Source organism: Paroedura picta, chromosome 2 (genome assembly GCF_049243985.1).
Source record: "Paroedura picta isolate Pp20150507F chromosome 2, Ppicta_v3.0, whole genome shotgun sequence".
NCBI lineage: Eukaryota > Metazoa > Chordata > Lepidosauria > Squamata > Gekkonidae > Paroedura > Paroedura picta.
Window position 1 is genome coordinate 42,155,276 of NC_135370.1, and position 14,590 is coordinate 42,169,865.

The 14,590-nt window shown below is 45.5% G+C and overlaps 2 protein-coding genes across 2 annotated transcripts in view; one reads left to right on the top strand and one right to left on the bottom strand.

Annotated features, from left to right (window-relative positions):
• Positions 1–2,995: 2,995 nt before the first annotated feature.
• LOC143829300 (uncharacterized) lies at positions 2,996–7,825 on the bottom strand. Its single transcript, XM_077319905.1, has 2 exons — positions 6,842–7,825; positions 2,996–6,500 (listed from the first exon to the last, which is right to left on the bottom strand). The coding sequence occupies exons 1-2, from the start codon at positions 7,061–7,063 to the stop codon at positions 6,309–6,311; spliced, it is 414 nt and encodes a 137-aa protein (XP_077176020.1). The 5' UTR covers positions 7,064–7,825; the 3' UTR covers positions 2,996–6,308.
• A 668-nt stretch (positions 7,826–8,493) lies between these two features.
• The window catches only part of DPP4 (dipeptidyl peptidase 4), a 76,353-nt gene continuing 70,256 nt past the window's right edge, over positions 8,494–14,590 (top strand). Inside the window, exons 1-2 of the mRNA XM_077319904.1 lie at positions 8,494–8,882; positions 9,128–9,244. Of these exons, the coding sequence (XP_077176019.1) occupies positions 9,239–9,244 (6 nt within the window). The 5' untranslated portion in view covers positions 8,494–8,882; positions 9,128–9,238. The remainder of the gene's footprint in view (positions 8,883–9,127; positions 9,245–14,590) is intronic.

Below are 14,590 nucleotides of genomic sequence, written 5' to 3' on the forward strand. Positions count from 1 at the left end.
ACACGTGGAGCCCTCAGGAGCCAAACAGGGCCTCCAGCAGGGCAAAGTTGGGTTGGGAAAATGATGCTGGCAGGATCAAACCAGGAGGGTCAAACTCTTCTTCTCATGAGCTGTGATCCTGAATCATAAATTTGTTCTCCACAAATTTAAAGCAGCTTTAAAGCAGCTTACATCATTCTCTTCTCTTTAGGCTTGTGAACTCTGAGTTGGGAAGTTCTTGGGGCTTGAAGCCCGGGCACAGTTGGGTTTGTGGTGGGGAAGGAGCTCAACTGGGGATAACGAAACAGAATCCACCTTCTAAAGCAGGGGTAGTCAACCTGTGGTCCTCCAGAAGTACTCCAAAGGGGTTCTCTGTGTGGCTGGAAAAAATCTCAGAGAGTGTGCCAGGGGTGCTAGAAAGGGGTTTTTTTTTGGAGCTCCAGGAGCGCACATGCTACCAACATTTAAACGTGCTAAGGAGCGTGTGGAGCTCTGGCTGGGGACTGCCTTTCAAATGGGAGAGAGGGAAGCCATCCAGGATGCTTTCTGCTACTGCAGAACCCACTGCCCCCATGGAAACTGCACCAGTATATCTACTGCAGAGTCAGGGTGAATATATATTTCTGTTCAAACACATAGCTCTTTCTAAGGAATTGCTCAGCCAGTTTGCCTACTGAATAGCTCACATATGTCAGAAAGGAAAAGGCTGGCTAGGCTCCCCCTCCCCCTCCCCTCGAAGCATCAGGGAGTGTTGATTGTGGCTTGCTGGAGCTTGGGTGTCCAGCGAGTGTGTTTCGATGTGATTAGTAGAAGGATGGGGTACGACGAATGGTTTTTTTTCTTCTATCGTGGGGGGACATCTGATCATTCGTGGAATAGAATATAGGAATTTCTGAGTGCAGTCTTAAAACTGATCAACATGAAGTTTTTTATTCTTGTTAATTTCAAAGTAGCAGGCCTTTGCCCCCCCTCCCCCCCCCAATACACAGAGCCTGAAAGCATCTGGCTGTATACAGACAGCAATGTGAGAGCCTCTGAGATGACTGATTTATTTTTGGAGAGTGGGTGCCCAAGGAGATTCACAATATAAAGAAAATACATAAAATATATCACATAAAATACATACAAAAGCAAATTTTAAAATCGCAATGTAGGTCCGATGCAAAGCACAAAGTAATCCAATGCAATCCTAAGTAAAGCTGACAGCTGCTTAGTAAGGACCAAAAGCGAGAGGTTCAAGTGTACAACCCCGAGGAGATTGTTCCACAAGTGTGGGACTGGCGCTGAAAAGGCCCCTTTTCATGTAACCACCAAATAAGCTTCTTCGGTTACTGGCACAACCAGGCAGGCCTCTCCCAGTGATCATAATTCCAGGACTGAGATTTTCTATGCAGTGGTATATTTTGTGTACAAGGAAGGCTTCAGACGTGTGAGCTCTCACTTGCTGTCTGCCATGGTAAGCCACATGGAAGATTATAACACGAACTCAATAATTTGGCTCTCAAAAGCCGCTAAAGGACTATCTGCTGTGAACTGGAGCAGTGGAAAACGGAAGTGATTAACTTTTGTCCCAAAGTCGTTTCACCAATTAAAAAAAAAAAAAAAGGCCTTTCCCAAGCCTGGGTGGGGCGGGGGGGGAGAGAGAGTTGAGCATAATACAGATTCCTGTATTTTTCCTATACCACGACTTAATGGACTTAGGGGAGGAAAATTTCCAATGGGGTAAATAACAGATGGAAAGGAGAAAGTCCCTCATTACCACAACACCAGTCTAGTCACACACACTCAACTTCTATCTAGGGCCGAATTATATGCTCAATTTTCTGCTCTGTGTCTGTTTCCTAGATGTTATTCCCGGGTCATCTCTTGCCACCCAACAAAAGCAGGCTCCCCCCCTACCATATGTGTACTTTTGTTTTATAGTCTTGTGTTAATGCCACATCTCATACTGGTGAAATTCACAAAATAATAAATACCAGAACATAGACAGAGTGTAAAAGAACACATACACCCCCCCTCCACCTCCCACAAAATATTATCAACACAGCGTGTTTAATCAAGAATTTTATTTATTTATTTGGATTTTTATGTTTAATGTTTAAACAAAGTTATACCCGATAACAGCAATGTTCCTACACATTCTGAAAACCTCCTGTCAGCAATCTGAACAGAAGTTTGTTCAGATATGCAAAGTTAGGGCAACTCAGACTGTCAATTTGGTATAGAGGTCTCCAACATAGCTTTTAAATGTTCATGTCTTTTAAATTTTCTAACGGAATGCTCAGTGCAAGCAGGTGTGGACAGACAGCTCTCTGTACAACAGGGTGCTTTCTAAAAATGCGTTCTCAATTGCATTTTGGGTTGCTTTAGAACAAAGTAGGGTTGAGGGGGTAACATTAAGATTCCGTTATTTTAGCAGATGTGTAAGGGGGTGGGAATAGGCTGAGGTTCCTGTATCTGTTTCAGTATTGATAAGAGATCCTTCCAAGAAAAAGCAGGGTGTGTGTCTTAACGGTTCCTCCAGTGTGCCCAGGCCGCTGAAGAAAAAAAACAAGGCATTCCCCCCGCCTTCAAACCCAATAATGGGTTTGCAAAACTTCAAGACCCCCCCTGTACACAGAACCCTGAAATTTAAGATTCAGTTATTTTAATAATTGGATATACATTCAGCTAAACTATGAATGTGTAATGTTCATTACAGCCCCTTGATATTTCACCACAACAGGAGGTTCCAGAGACCAGAGTGGTAGACATGGATCTTGCAAACTCTTCTCTGGTATGGAGCAGTTACACCCTTCAGTTTAGCCTGCCTCAAAAGGGTGTGTTGCAAGGGGGCTACAATTGTTTGTGTGTGTGTGTGTGGTGGCAGGAATTAAATGCAAAATGCTTGCTTTTCAATCGCACTTTGGGTTGCTTTAGAAAAAAACATGATTTGTGGGGAATCCTGCTAATAAAATAATAGCCAGCCAAGGACTTTCATACATAGGGACTGTCCTTAGTATCTACTGTAAAGCACTGTTGGCACGGCAGCACTGACATTGCAGGCTCACACTATTTTTACCCTCATTCTCCTGTTAAAGTTCTGACAATTTGTTTACTCAGACTGACTACGTACACCTAACTCTGCAATGGTAGTTAGAGTGCATCTCAAAATATCTATTTCAGTAAAGGAAATCATAAATCTGTAGCTTATGTTTCCTATGCACATTACCTATTTGAGACATTGCTTATCATGAGAGTGATCCGTTGGGGGCTACAATTGACACAAGCATCAACTTAAAATAAACCAAAAATCAAAAAAAGGATTCCCCATTTTACCAATAATCTATGGAAAATCACAGTGTTCGCATTTTTCTTTGGTATAACTGGAGAGCAGGTAGCATCTCGGATGGTTTTTTGGAACTTGTCTCTTTCTTGTCCCCCAAAATGAAGTGTGGTGTGGGTTATTGAGTTTTAAATTGTAGACTTTAAGATTCAGTTATTTTAATAATTGGGTATGCATTCACCTAACCTTTGAATTCCATTAGTAAATATCCAGACAGTCTCAAATGCAACCTTACCACATGTCTAAAAGCAGTTTGTGGATCTGAAGGAGTAAGAGTTTAAAGAGAAACGTGTGAAAAATTTTCCTCCCGGCCTTTCTTAGCATTTTTGGGGTATAAAATTATCAATTTGCTTGTCACTAATCAAGACTTAGAGCCTCTTGTGGGTGGTAAGGCAGCAGAAATGCTATCTGAAGCTGTCTGCCCATGAGGCTGGGAGTTCGATCCCAGCAGCCGGCTCAAGGTTGACTCAGGATATAAAATTATCAATTTGCTTGTTCAGTAAAAGAATTTAATCACTAATCAAGACTTCTGTGAGGAAAGCTGAGGCAGAGGGGATCCCCTGACTGCAGCCCCCCCCCCGCCCCTGATCCTAATGATTATAGTTAGACATCAGAAAAAGTCGTCCTCTTTTCAAATTTTCTTTTTGTCTCTTTTTCTCGGTTTCAACATTATGTTGTATAAATGCTTCACTTGCATCCAAAACCATTCTCAAATACCATTATTTAAAATAATTTATAATTCTGCAAACTTCTTTCAAGTCATGCCCTTCAATATGTGGGACAAATCTAATCTTTTTCTCCTCACTTTTGTATTCTGGATTATTTTATCTCATTAGCTGTCATTTGTGATAGTTTACTTGAGTCCCTTATTGTAAAGAAGAGTTTACTTAACTCTTCTAATGCGACGAAATAACACAATAATATTATGCATAATAAATTGTTATTTCATTAGTTTGGAATAATTAACATTTGCCAATACATTGGAGAAAGCCAACCTTTTATTATTATTCAGCCACCCTGCTTTCTAAACATAGGAGTAATAATTTGATGTTGGATCATTAAATCTACAGGCAACATTTTTTATATAAACCCTAAGAAAAGTCCAGCTAAAATGCATAGGGACTGTTGTAAGAATAGGCCAATAGCAAGGCTGTTTGCATTAAGTGATCTTGAGTGCGCATTAGTGAGACAACATGGGGCTCTTACATACCCTTGCTCTAACAGTTCCCAAACAATATTACTTATTTATTATCTTACCAAACACCTAATGCTTTCTAAGGGGGGCCCTTGGTCATTGGTTGTTTATCTCAAATTGTGTCAAGCTGAATAACGTTGATATCACACTATGCTTGGGTGAACGTTGAACCTTATCTGCTTTCTTTTGCAGAAGACAGAAACACTCTCAGGAAAACATGTTCCTTCAGGTTTTCTTGTGTCTCTGGTTTCTGAAATGACCAGACACCCCCCCCCCACACACACACACACATAACTCTCCTTCCCCTTTTGCACAACTGGGCACAGCAAGGCTTCCTTCGCATCCAAATCCATTCTCAAATACCTCGGTTTAAATAAATTTCAGAGAACTGGCTTAATTATTTACAATTCCCAGCAACCTTCCTTTTGTAATATTTCATTTAATCTCCATCTAAATTGTACTAGATTTCAAGAACCAAATTTACCAGGTTGTGGTCAGAAAATGTATCCTATGAGCGAGAGAGAACAGTTTCCCCATACTTAATTCTAACAGCATATATAATTCTGCAGACTTCTTTCATGTCGTGCCCTTCAATACGTGGGGCAAATCTAATCTTCTGTACTTACTTGGCGCATCCCCCCCTGCTGGCTGCCAAGCCCCCCACAAGAATTACCAGTGTTTGTTCTACTGGATTCTGCAACTTGGCTTAGTAGGTCTTCCACAACCAATATGTTTACAGCTTATAATGCTAAAGAGTGTTCAAATTTGGCTCAAACAGTATATATACTACTTATTAAAAATGTATCCCCTTTACTGCTGTACAGTTTGTTACACATCTAATTAAAATATAAATAAAATTGATTTACTTAGGATGTTATATTTATATAAAGAACAATCTGAGCACATGGTATAAAAATTACCTATTTGGATACCTTAGTATCACCTTTTTGTTATTTGGAACTCATGTTCACTAAATTGTTCAGACAAATTGTAAAGGGTCACATCATTTTGTAATCGATAGATTTTTACATAGTAATCCCTGTCAGCCATCATTTCCATATTTTTTCAGTTCCTCAAAGAAGAAGAAGAAGAGTTGGTTCTTATATGCCGCTTTTCCCTACCAGAAGGAGGCTCAAAGTGGCTTACAGTCGCCTTCCCTTTCCTCTCCCCACAACAGACACCCTGTGAGGGAGATGAGGCTAAGAGAGCCCTGATATCACTGCCCGGTCAGAACAGCTTTATCAGTGCTGTGGGGAGCCAGCTGGTTGCATGTGGGGGAGTGCAGAATCGAACCCGGCATGCCAGATTAGAAGTCTGTACTCCTAACCACTACACCAAACTGGCTCTGTGTTACAGGTTCCAACAGTATCTCTAATTCATGGATACAACTAGACACAGATCTCCCAAAATGTAAAGCCAAAATTGCTTTACGATCCACATCGCTCTGATTAAAGCCCGATTGGGCATCTGCTGAGCTACTACCCTCAATCCTATGAAACAATTTCAAATCCAAGTGGAGGGGTGGGGTGCATTGAACGTGTACTTCTTAGGCGCCTTTTTTTTTACAACTGCAGCAACAAAGTTTTCATTCTCCCTCTACTCATAGATGCTCCTGAGAATGCAGGCAGAGGAAAAGTCTGATTCCCCCTATAGAATGGGAAGACCCCCATACTCAAGCAGGTAGACAAATATTGTGCATGCATATATAGCTTGAGGGGAAGAAAAACTGAAGCTATCAGTGGTGATTTAGAGAAGTTTCGTTATTAAATTTTAAATTTGTAACCTTAAATTTTAAATTTGGAAGTTCATTTACTTTCTGTGAGCGGTGTCATCCTTTGCAGTGTGCTTATCATAATTGACAGCTCCGGCACCCCTCAAGAAGCTGTACTTTTGATGATGTGATATCTGGTTACAATAGTCATAGCAGTCGCGCTTCACAGGGCAATGTGCCGCCTTGACTGTCTGTACAAACAACTGCCAATCCACTTCTTCATCAGAGAGCTGCAACAGAAAAACACAATCCTATTTTTTATTTCTGCCCCACTGCTGAGGGATTCCTGACAGTTAGAGGGGTTTCTCAGTGGAACAGGCTTCCTCGGGAGGTTCTCCATCTTTGGAGATTTTTAAACAGAGGCTGGACAGCCATCTGACGGAGAGGCTGATTCTGTGAAGGTTCAAGGGGGGTGGCAGGTGACAGTGGATGAGTGATAGGATTGGGGGTGTCCTCCATTTTGCGGGGAGGGGGGGTTAGACTAGATGGCCCAAGAGACCCCTTCCAACTCTTATGATTCTATGAATCTATTATTCTTTCTCCCCTCGTCCCACACCCCCTCACTACCTACCCCTTCTACTAAAAACTGAGCACACTCTGAGTGCTCTTCCTCTTCAGCTGCAGCTTTTCCGCCATCTTGTGAAACTACGTTGCACGCTGCTTCTTCAGGCTCACCCACTTCTTCACGAACAGGCCCTCTCTCCGACTTCATTTCTTCACATCTTGCTTCTTCCATGAGATCCGAATCCATCGGCATGTGCTTCATTTCCTCATTGATTGCCACTTCCATCATGCCAGGGTCGTACAAGAGCAGCAGAAGATGCACAAGAACGAGCTTTGTTCAGTTTTAAAGAAAGTCCCCAGTTCAGGGCCTCTCACTCACTGGCACGTGTAAATACGCGGGATGATCCCAACACGAGGGAGGACCCTGTCTTGAACCTGCTGAGGGGGTCACGGGCCATTTCCTGTGGTATAGCAAACCTCTTCATTGTATACAAACTTGAATCGGGTTAAAAAGTTGTGTTAATTTTAACACGGTACCTGGAATGTACCTATTGATACCAATTGTAAATGTTTCCCCTAAAAAATCTAGGTTGTGTCTTTTGCATTATTAAAACCAGAGCAATTAAATTAGTATGAACATTTAAAACTTTAGGTAAAACAAAATCAGATGTTTGCAATAAATGATACTTTTGAAATTGACAAGGATAAAAACTTGGAGCAATGGGACATCATGATTGCTTTTTCACCCTATGTGCTTCTGCAGGGGAGACTCTTCTTGTAAATCCTTACAAGAGCCCACCCTGCAAGGTTGGTTTTTTAGCATCAAAGATCCAAAATTAATTTGCCTATTTTTAAGCAGGCTATGATACTTTGAAATTAACAAGGATAAGAAATATAGCCAACGCTTAAGCACCATCCATGGGGCATTCTGATCGGCTTTTCTCTCATGTGCTTGTGCTAGGAGACTCTGCTTATACAATCCTTACACGTGCCCGCCCCGCAGGGGTGGTTTTTCAGTATCAAAGATCCAAAATTAATCTGTTTATTTTAATTAAACCATGACAAGCTACAACAAGACATAACTCCACCGCCTCCCATTTCAGGGGGAGGGGCCAACCCGACCACGTGGGCAGGACCTTACACCCGCCTTAGACCCGCCTCCTCTGCGCTCTCATTGGTCAGAAAATACTGTACGCTCATTGGCTGGGGCACCTGCCATGACAGATGAATGGTATACCCTCAGTACTACTCTGTTAGCTCTAATTTAGGAAATTTCTGAAAACTTGAGAGCTGTGCACGGGGGAAGAAGGATTTCTCAAGCAAGTGATGCCATAGAGTAAAATATAACCTCCAAAGGTACAATTCCCTTGAGGGGAACTGACCTCTCCAGTCTGGAGACAAATTGCAACTCCCTGCTTCTCTACATGTGGCCAATTGGATGACCCTCACCTGTTCAGTTCTCCCTGAGCAGTTCTGTCAGAGCACTCTCAGCCCTACCTACCTCACAGGGTGAGGAGAGGAGGGAAAAGGCATTTGGGTCTCCTTTGGAAAAGGCACTTCTGGTCTCCTTTGGATAGTGGAAAGCGGGCTATAAAGACCCAGCGCTTGTCTTTCCTTCTCTCTCACCTGGAGGTCGGCCCCCCTAACGCCTGTGCTTTTGAGTCCTTCTCCCTCGCAGAGGCTGGGCAAACGCGAAGAGCAATGCGCCGTAGACCTCCGCCATCCTGCCTGACAGCCCCTGGCAGCGAGCCCCTTTGAACGGCGCGGAACTTCCACAGGAAGACAACAGCTGGAGCGCTGCCACCCTGCGCCGACCTCCGTGCCCAGATCGACGAGTTCCCCACCGCGCCAGTTGCCCGAGCCCGTGTTTTTTCTCTTTCTTGTTCGCAAGAGAGGCGGGAAGCAGCCCGAGCCTACGGGGACCCTGCGGGCATCCGGGCGGGGGGAACGGGACGAACCTCCCTGCGCCCTTCGCGCCCACCCCGGGGACTCTGCCCTCTGGGGCTGGGCGGCGCGCGCCCTTTCCTGGGCACGCGCCGTTTGCTTGGCTCACCACCTCCGGCTTGCTGCCTCTCACTGCCCACCCACCCACCAGAGAGCGCCTCCAGGTCAGCCCCCCCTTTCCCCTTTCCCCTCCACACCCCCTCGGCGGTTTCCTGACACCTTCGCCTAGTTTGGCCCCTCCTCCTGGCTGTTGCGCGCCGCCCGTGTCTCCGTGCCTCCTCTGCCCGGGGAGAGAGGGAGGGAGGGAGCCTGGCGGCAGCCCCGGGGAGCGGAATACTTTTTTTCCCCTTTGCCCCCCCCCCCCCGCCCCTGGTTCCCTCGCTAATCTTTCACTCGGTCCTCCTGACAGGGCCGGGCCAAGTGCCGAAGCCTTTGGCGCGCCAGGGGACAGACAGACGGCCGCCCGCTCCTGCCTCGCCTCTTCGTCGGCTGCTTGGAAAGCTGCCTCCAGCCGCCCGCGATGAAGGTCAGTAAGGGAATCGCGTCGTTGCTTTCCCTCGCTCGCGCGCGCTCGGCCTCTCTGTGGCGCGCGCTCTTTTTGCAGGGGGAGCCGCAGCGAAAGACCCTCGCCTCGGCCGCCCGCACGTCTCCACCCTGCTGCCGCCGCTGCCGGCTAGAGGCGCTCTCGGGCGGGCCTGGTCGGGCACGCCTGTGTTTCACGGACGTGGCCGCACATGTCAAGTCAGCGGTCGTTGGGCGCTGCCTCTGAGCATGAGCAGGGTGCATTTCCCCCTAATTAGAGCTGTCTCCTCCTTCCCGCGTCGAAAATCAGGAGCAGGAACTCAGATTTGAATCTGAAGAAAAAGAGGAAGAGTTGGTTTTTAGACTCCGCTTTTGGCTGCCCGAAGGCCACTTACAATCGCCTTCCCTTCCTCTCCCCACAACAGACTCCCTGTGAGGTAGGTGGGGCTGAGAGAGCCCTGACAGGACTGCTCAGTGAGAACAGCACTATCAGGGCTGTGTCAATCCCAAGGCCACCCAGTTGACTGCATGTGGAGGAGCAGAGAATGAAGCTCGGTCTGCCAGATTAGAGGTCACCACTCCTAACCACCACACCATGCTGGCTCATAAATTTAAAAGGAGGTTGATTTTTATAGCCCACTTTTCACTATGACTTCTAATCTGGTGAGCATGGTTTGATTCCCTCTCCTCCCCCACATGCAGCCAGCTGGGAGACTTTGAACTCACCACAGCACTGAGACAGCCTTTCTGACCGAGCAGGAATATCAGGGCTCTCTCAGCCCCACCTACCTCACAGGGTGTCTGTTGTGGGGAGAGGAAAGGGAAGGCGACTGTAAGCCACTTTAAGATGCCTGCGGGTAGAGAAAAGTGGCATATAAGAACCAACTCTTCCTCTTTTTCTTCTTCTACCCAGAGGAGTCTCAAAGTGGCTTACAACCGTCTTCCCTTCCTCTCCCCACAACAGACACCCTGTGAGGTTGGGAGCTCTGACAGAACTGCTCTGTTAGAACAGTTCTATCAGGACTGTGACTAGTCGATGGTCACCCAACTGGCTGCATGCAGAGAAGTGTTAGAAGTAGTCCCCAAAGTGCCTCAGGTTGGTTGAGGAGCCCAGCATTTTAATTTAGAGTTACCAGCCTCCAGATGCACCCTGGAGATCTGGAATTACAGCTGATCTCCAGATGACATAGGTCACTTTCCCTGGAGGAGACGGCTGCGATGGAGGCTGGACTCTATGGGATTACACTCCACGGAGGTCCCTCTTCAGGCAGCTGACATGCAAGCCATGAAGGCAATGCTCCTGCACCTTGTACTTAGTGGTATGCCGTCTCTAACCACAGAATCTTGTTTTACACAGAAAGAAACTTAATAAACCTGTTAGTCTGCAGGAGTCAAAAACACCAGAATGGATCATTAATTTATCCTGTTTCCCTTGCCTTCTGCCACATCCATGTGGAACTGTGCAGCTTGCTGTGAACTGCGCTTGTCAAAGTTAAAACCTATGCTGCTGTGAAGGGAGTTGGACAGATGCAGATTGCCTGCTTCCTGAAGCAGTAAAAAAAAGTTGACTGAGGTCACCTATTCTCTGCTTCCAAAAATGTCCAGCGGTCTCCATGCGGAAATTCCTGCACTAAATACGAAACATTCTCTGCAAGAAACCCACGCAAAGCACAGCCTTGCAATGCAGGGAGGACAAGAAAGAATACATTTTAAACAAGAGAGGAACAAATTCGTCTATGACTCTGCTTAATAGAACTGGCTAAATGGGCCTCTGGTCTTAAGCACTAACCCAGTTCCCTTTGTTAGCTGAAAAAAAATTCTGTCACTGATGATCAGACACAGAGGTTTAAACACTAAACACGGTACTAAAAGAGAAGTAAAACCTCACATGTGGAAATACGTTCAGCGTTTTGATCACAGCTGACCAATTCAAATTGGGCATATGCTTGGCATAGTGCAGGAGTAGGCAATTTTTTTGAATTGGGTACTGTGGGGAAAAAAATTAGTGTCTGCTTGGTGTCATGGTTAAGAACAGTGGCCTCTAATCTGGGAAGCTGAGTTTGATTCTCCACACCTCCTCTACATACAGCCAGCTGGGTGACCTTGGGATAATCAAAGTTCTCTCAGGGCTCTCTCAACCTCAGCTCCCTCACAGAGTGTCTGTTGTGGAGAGAGGAAGAGCAGGTGATTGTAAGCTGCTTTGAAATTCCTTCAGGTAGTCAAAAGCAAGGTACAAGAAACGAGCCCCTCTTCTGTGCTGTTGTTGGGGTTCTGGCAGAAAAGGGGTGGGGAGGAACAGGAGCCAAACACATGGCATTTGACACATGCATCTTGCATAAGTTGACCAGATTGTCCCACTTTTGGAGGGACATCTGGGGGTATCTGGCAAATTGTACTCATGTTGAAATTCAAAAATATATATTACAATACTATTTTTGTGTTCTATGCGTTCTATGAAAAATTTTGTTGTTCCATAGAGACCTAATTTTTAATCAAGAACTCCCCCCCCCCCACAATGGTGTCCCGCTTTACCAATGTTAAAATCTGGTCACCTTAATCTTGCTTATAAATATGAAACAAAACCCAGGCTGCTTTAGAAATGCCTGCATGTAAAGAAGTGGTTTTACTTTGGAAGCACACATAGAGGGGCCTGACTGCATTGGGTGAAATAGTATCTGTCCTCAGAGATGCTTTATGAGCCAGGTCCTTCTGGTAACAGAGGGAGAGTTTACACCTCATCTTTCATGCTTAGAAGCACCATACTCTAAACTCTAATTTTAAACAATTGCTGATGTGCAAGAAAGGACTGCATCCTCAGATACCTGGCCGTGACCTGAGCCATCCCAGCTCCACTGCACCCCTGCAGTCTGTAGGGTTTGTTTTATTCTTTTTCCCAGTGTATTTTTCTTGATTACTCCACTTGGTCCCTGCACTGTGGCTGCCGCTGTCCTGCAGCAGCTATTATGTAGATGTGTCCACCACCCTGTCAGAATGCCCAAGGACCTTAAAAAGTTGTGGACCCTTGATTTAGAGGATGGTGTTTGTTGGAATTTTGGGGCAGAGCACCTAAACCTACATCCTGTTGGTAAAAACAAGTTAATCGGTTGCTTCTATCTGCTCAACTCGCCTGGAGCAGATACCATGTGCAGTGGGTGGTGAAAGGCCCTGAGAGGGGAGGGAAGACTTGTTCTTTTATGCTCTGTTTTTCACTGCCTAAAGGAGTCTCAAAGGGGCTTACAATTGCCTTCCCTTCCTCTCCCCACAATAGACACCCTGTGAGGTAGGTGGGACTGAGAGCTCTAACAGAACTCCTCTATGAGAACAGCCCTAACAGGACTGTGACCAGCCCAAGGTCATGCAGCTGGTCAAACCTGCCACACTTAACCACTACACCAAGTTGGCTCACTTTTTCATGACTTTTAGTGCAATCCTCTGCTGAATTAATGTTGTCTGGGGATTCTCAACCAGGGGTTCATTGACGCCTGGGGATCCATGGAAGCTTTGAAGGAGGTCCACAAGAGATCTGAAGTGGCAGGTATGAGGATTTCAGGAGGTCTTCTCAGCTCCTACTCTTCTTTCTGGCCTACATGAGGCAGAGCTGCCATAGTAGTAGTAAAGGTGGGGAAAGAGAGCAGATGGAAGGCTAAGGGTACATGTACTGATATCATTTCTGGGGATCTGGCAGGAGGGATGTCCAGCTGACATAACTTCCAGGGCTCCTCAAAGTCTGAAAAATTATTTCAGGGGCTCCTCCACAGTCAAAAGGTTGAAAAAGGCTGGTCTAGTTGGTGACTGTTGATTTCAGTGTGCCTAGCAGAGGACTTCACTGTCAATATCTAGAACAAATTTACTATTGAAGGCATGAGTCCCCATCTCTTTGAATTTAACCACAACATGGCCAGCATGTGAAGTGAAGACTCACCTACCTCACAGGGCGCCTGTTGTGGGGAGAGGAAGAGAAGGCGATTGTAAGCACCCTACAGATAGTAAAAAGTGGGATGCAAAAAAAGCTCTTCTTCTTCCTCCTCTTGATTACACCCCCTTGGCTTATAACTGTATTCCCACGTGGCCATCCCTATTGGAACTTTACACTTCTGAATCAGCAGGCATGTGCATTGAACCTGCGTATTGGTGATCAGTAACTAGACTTGCTAGTGAGACAACTTTTCTTTTTGTCTCCCCCTATGAAATATTTTTGCTCTTTGTGCAAAGGGTGAAAACGCACGTTTTAAAAAGTCCAGAGGGGATTTGGATTAGTTACTATGTTTTTTTTTATTAGTTATTTCCCCCTAACCTTTGTAACATTTCTGTGCTTGTAACTGTTTAGTGTAAATATATGTCCTGTAGTGTAGAAGATGTATGAGTGTATCCTTGGCCTGCATAGGCCAAGCTAGCCCCTTCTCGTCAGATGTCAAAAGCCTGGCTTAGTACTTGTAAGGGAGGCCACCACAAACACAAGGACTATCATGCAGAGGTACATCATCTGTGACCATTTCTGGCACAGAAAACCATGCAGGGTTTCCATATGTCAGCTGTGCCATGACGGCATATGAAGAAACAGAAAAATGGTGTACACCTAAAGCACGTGATGAAATGAGCTTTGACTTAAAGGCTGAAATAAATTTTGTTTGTTAGTGTCTGATCATATAAATCAGAATCCATGGGAAGATTTTTTTATTGTGGAGTGAGCAGCACTTCCTTCTGCCTTTGCACATTCCACGGTTTGAATGACAGAGGTACATGTCCTTAAATCATTCTTTCCCCACTCCCTAATGCTTCAGGAAGGCTGTGCACCACCCTATTTATCTAACAAACTGTTTTTAAAGTCAGAAGACAGGAAATGTTCTTTTGAAGGTGAGAAGTAGTTCTGCACGGATGCTTTGGTGGCCTCAGAAAGAACCAACCAATGAATATCATGCTCAGCTGTCTTCTGGGGAGCTCCCCAGCACCCAGAGTTCCTGTCTAGAGAAAAAAGATTTCAGAGAAGATGCATCCAATGTGGCTTCACCACTGTAAAAATGTTCTATCTTAACTCTTACAATAGAACTCACATATACTCATTCCTGTAAGAGCCTCTTGTGGCGCAGAGTGGTAAGGCAGCAGACATGCAGTCTGAAGCTCTGCCCATGAGGCTGGGAGTTCAACTCCAGCAGCCGGCTCAAGGTCGACTCAGCCTTCCATCCTTCCGAGGTTGGTAAAATGTGTACCCAGCTTGCTGGGGGGTAAACGGTAATGACTGGGGAAGGCACTGGCAAACCACCCCATATTGAGTCTGCCATGAAGACGCTAGAGGGCGTCACCCCAAGGGTCAGACATGACTCGGTGCTTGCACAGGGGATCCCTTTACCTT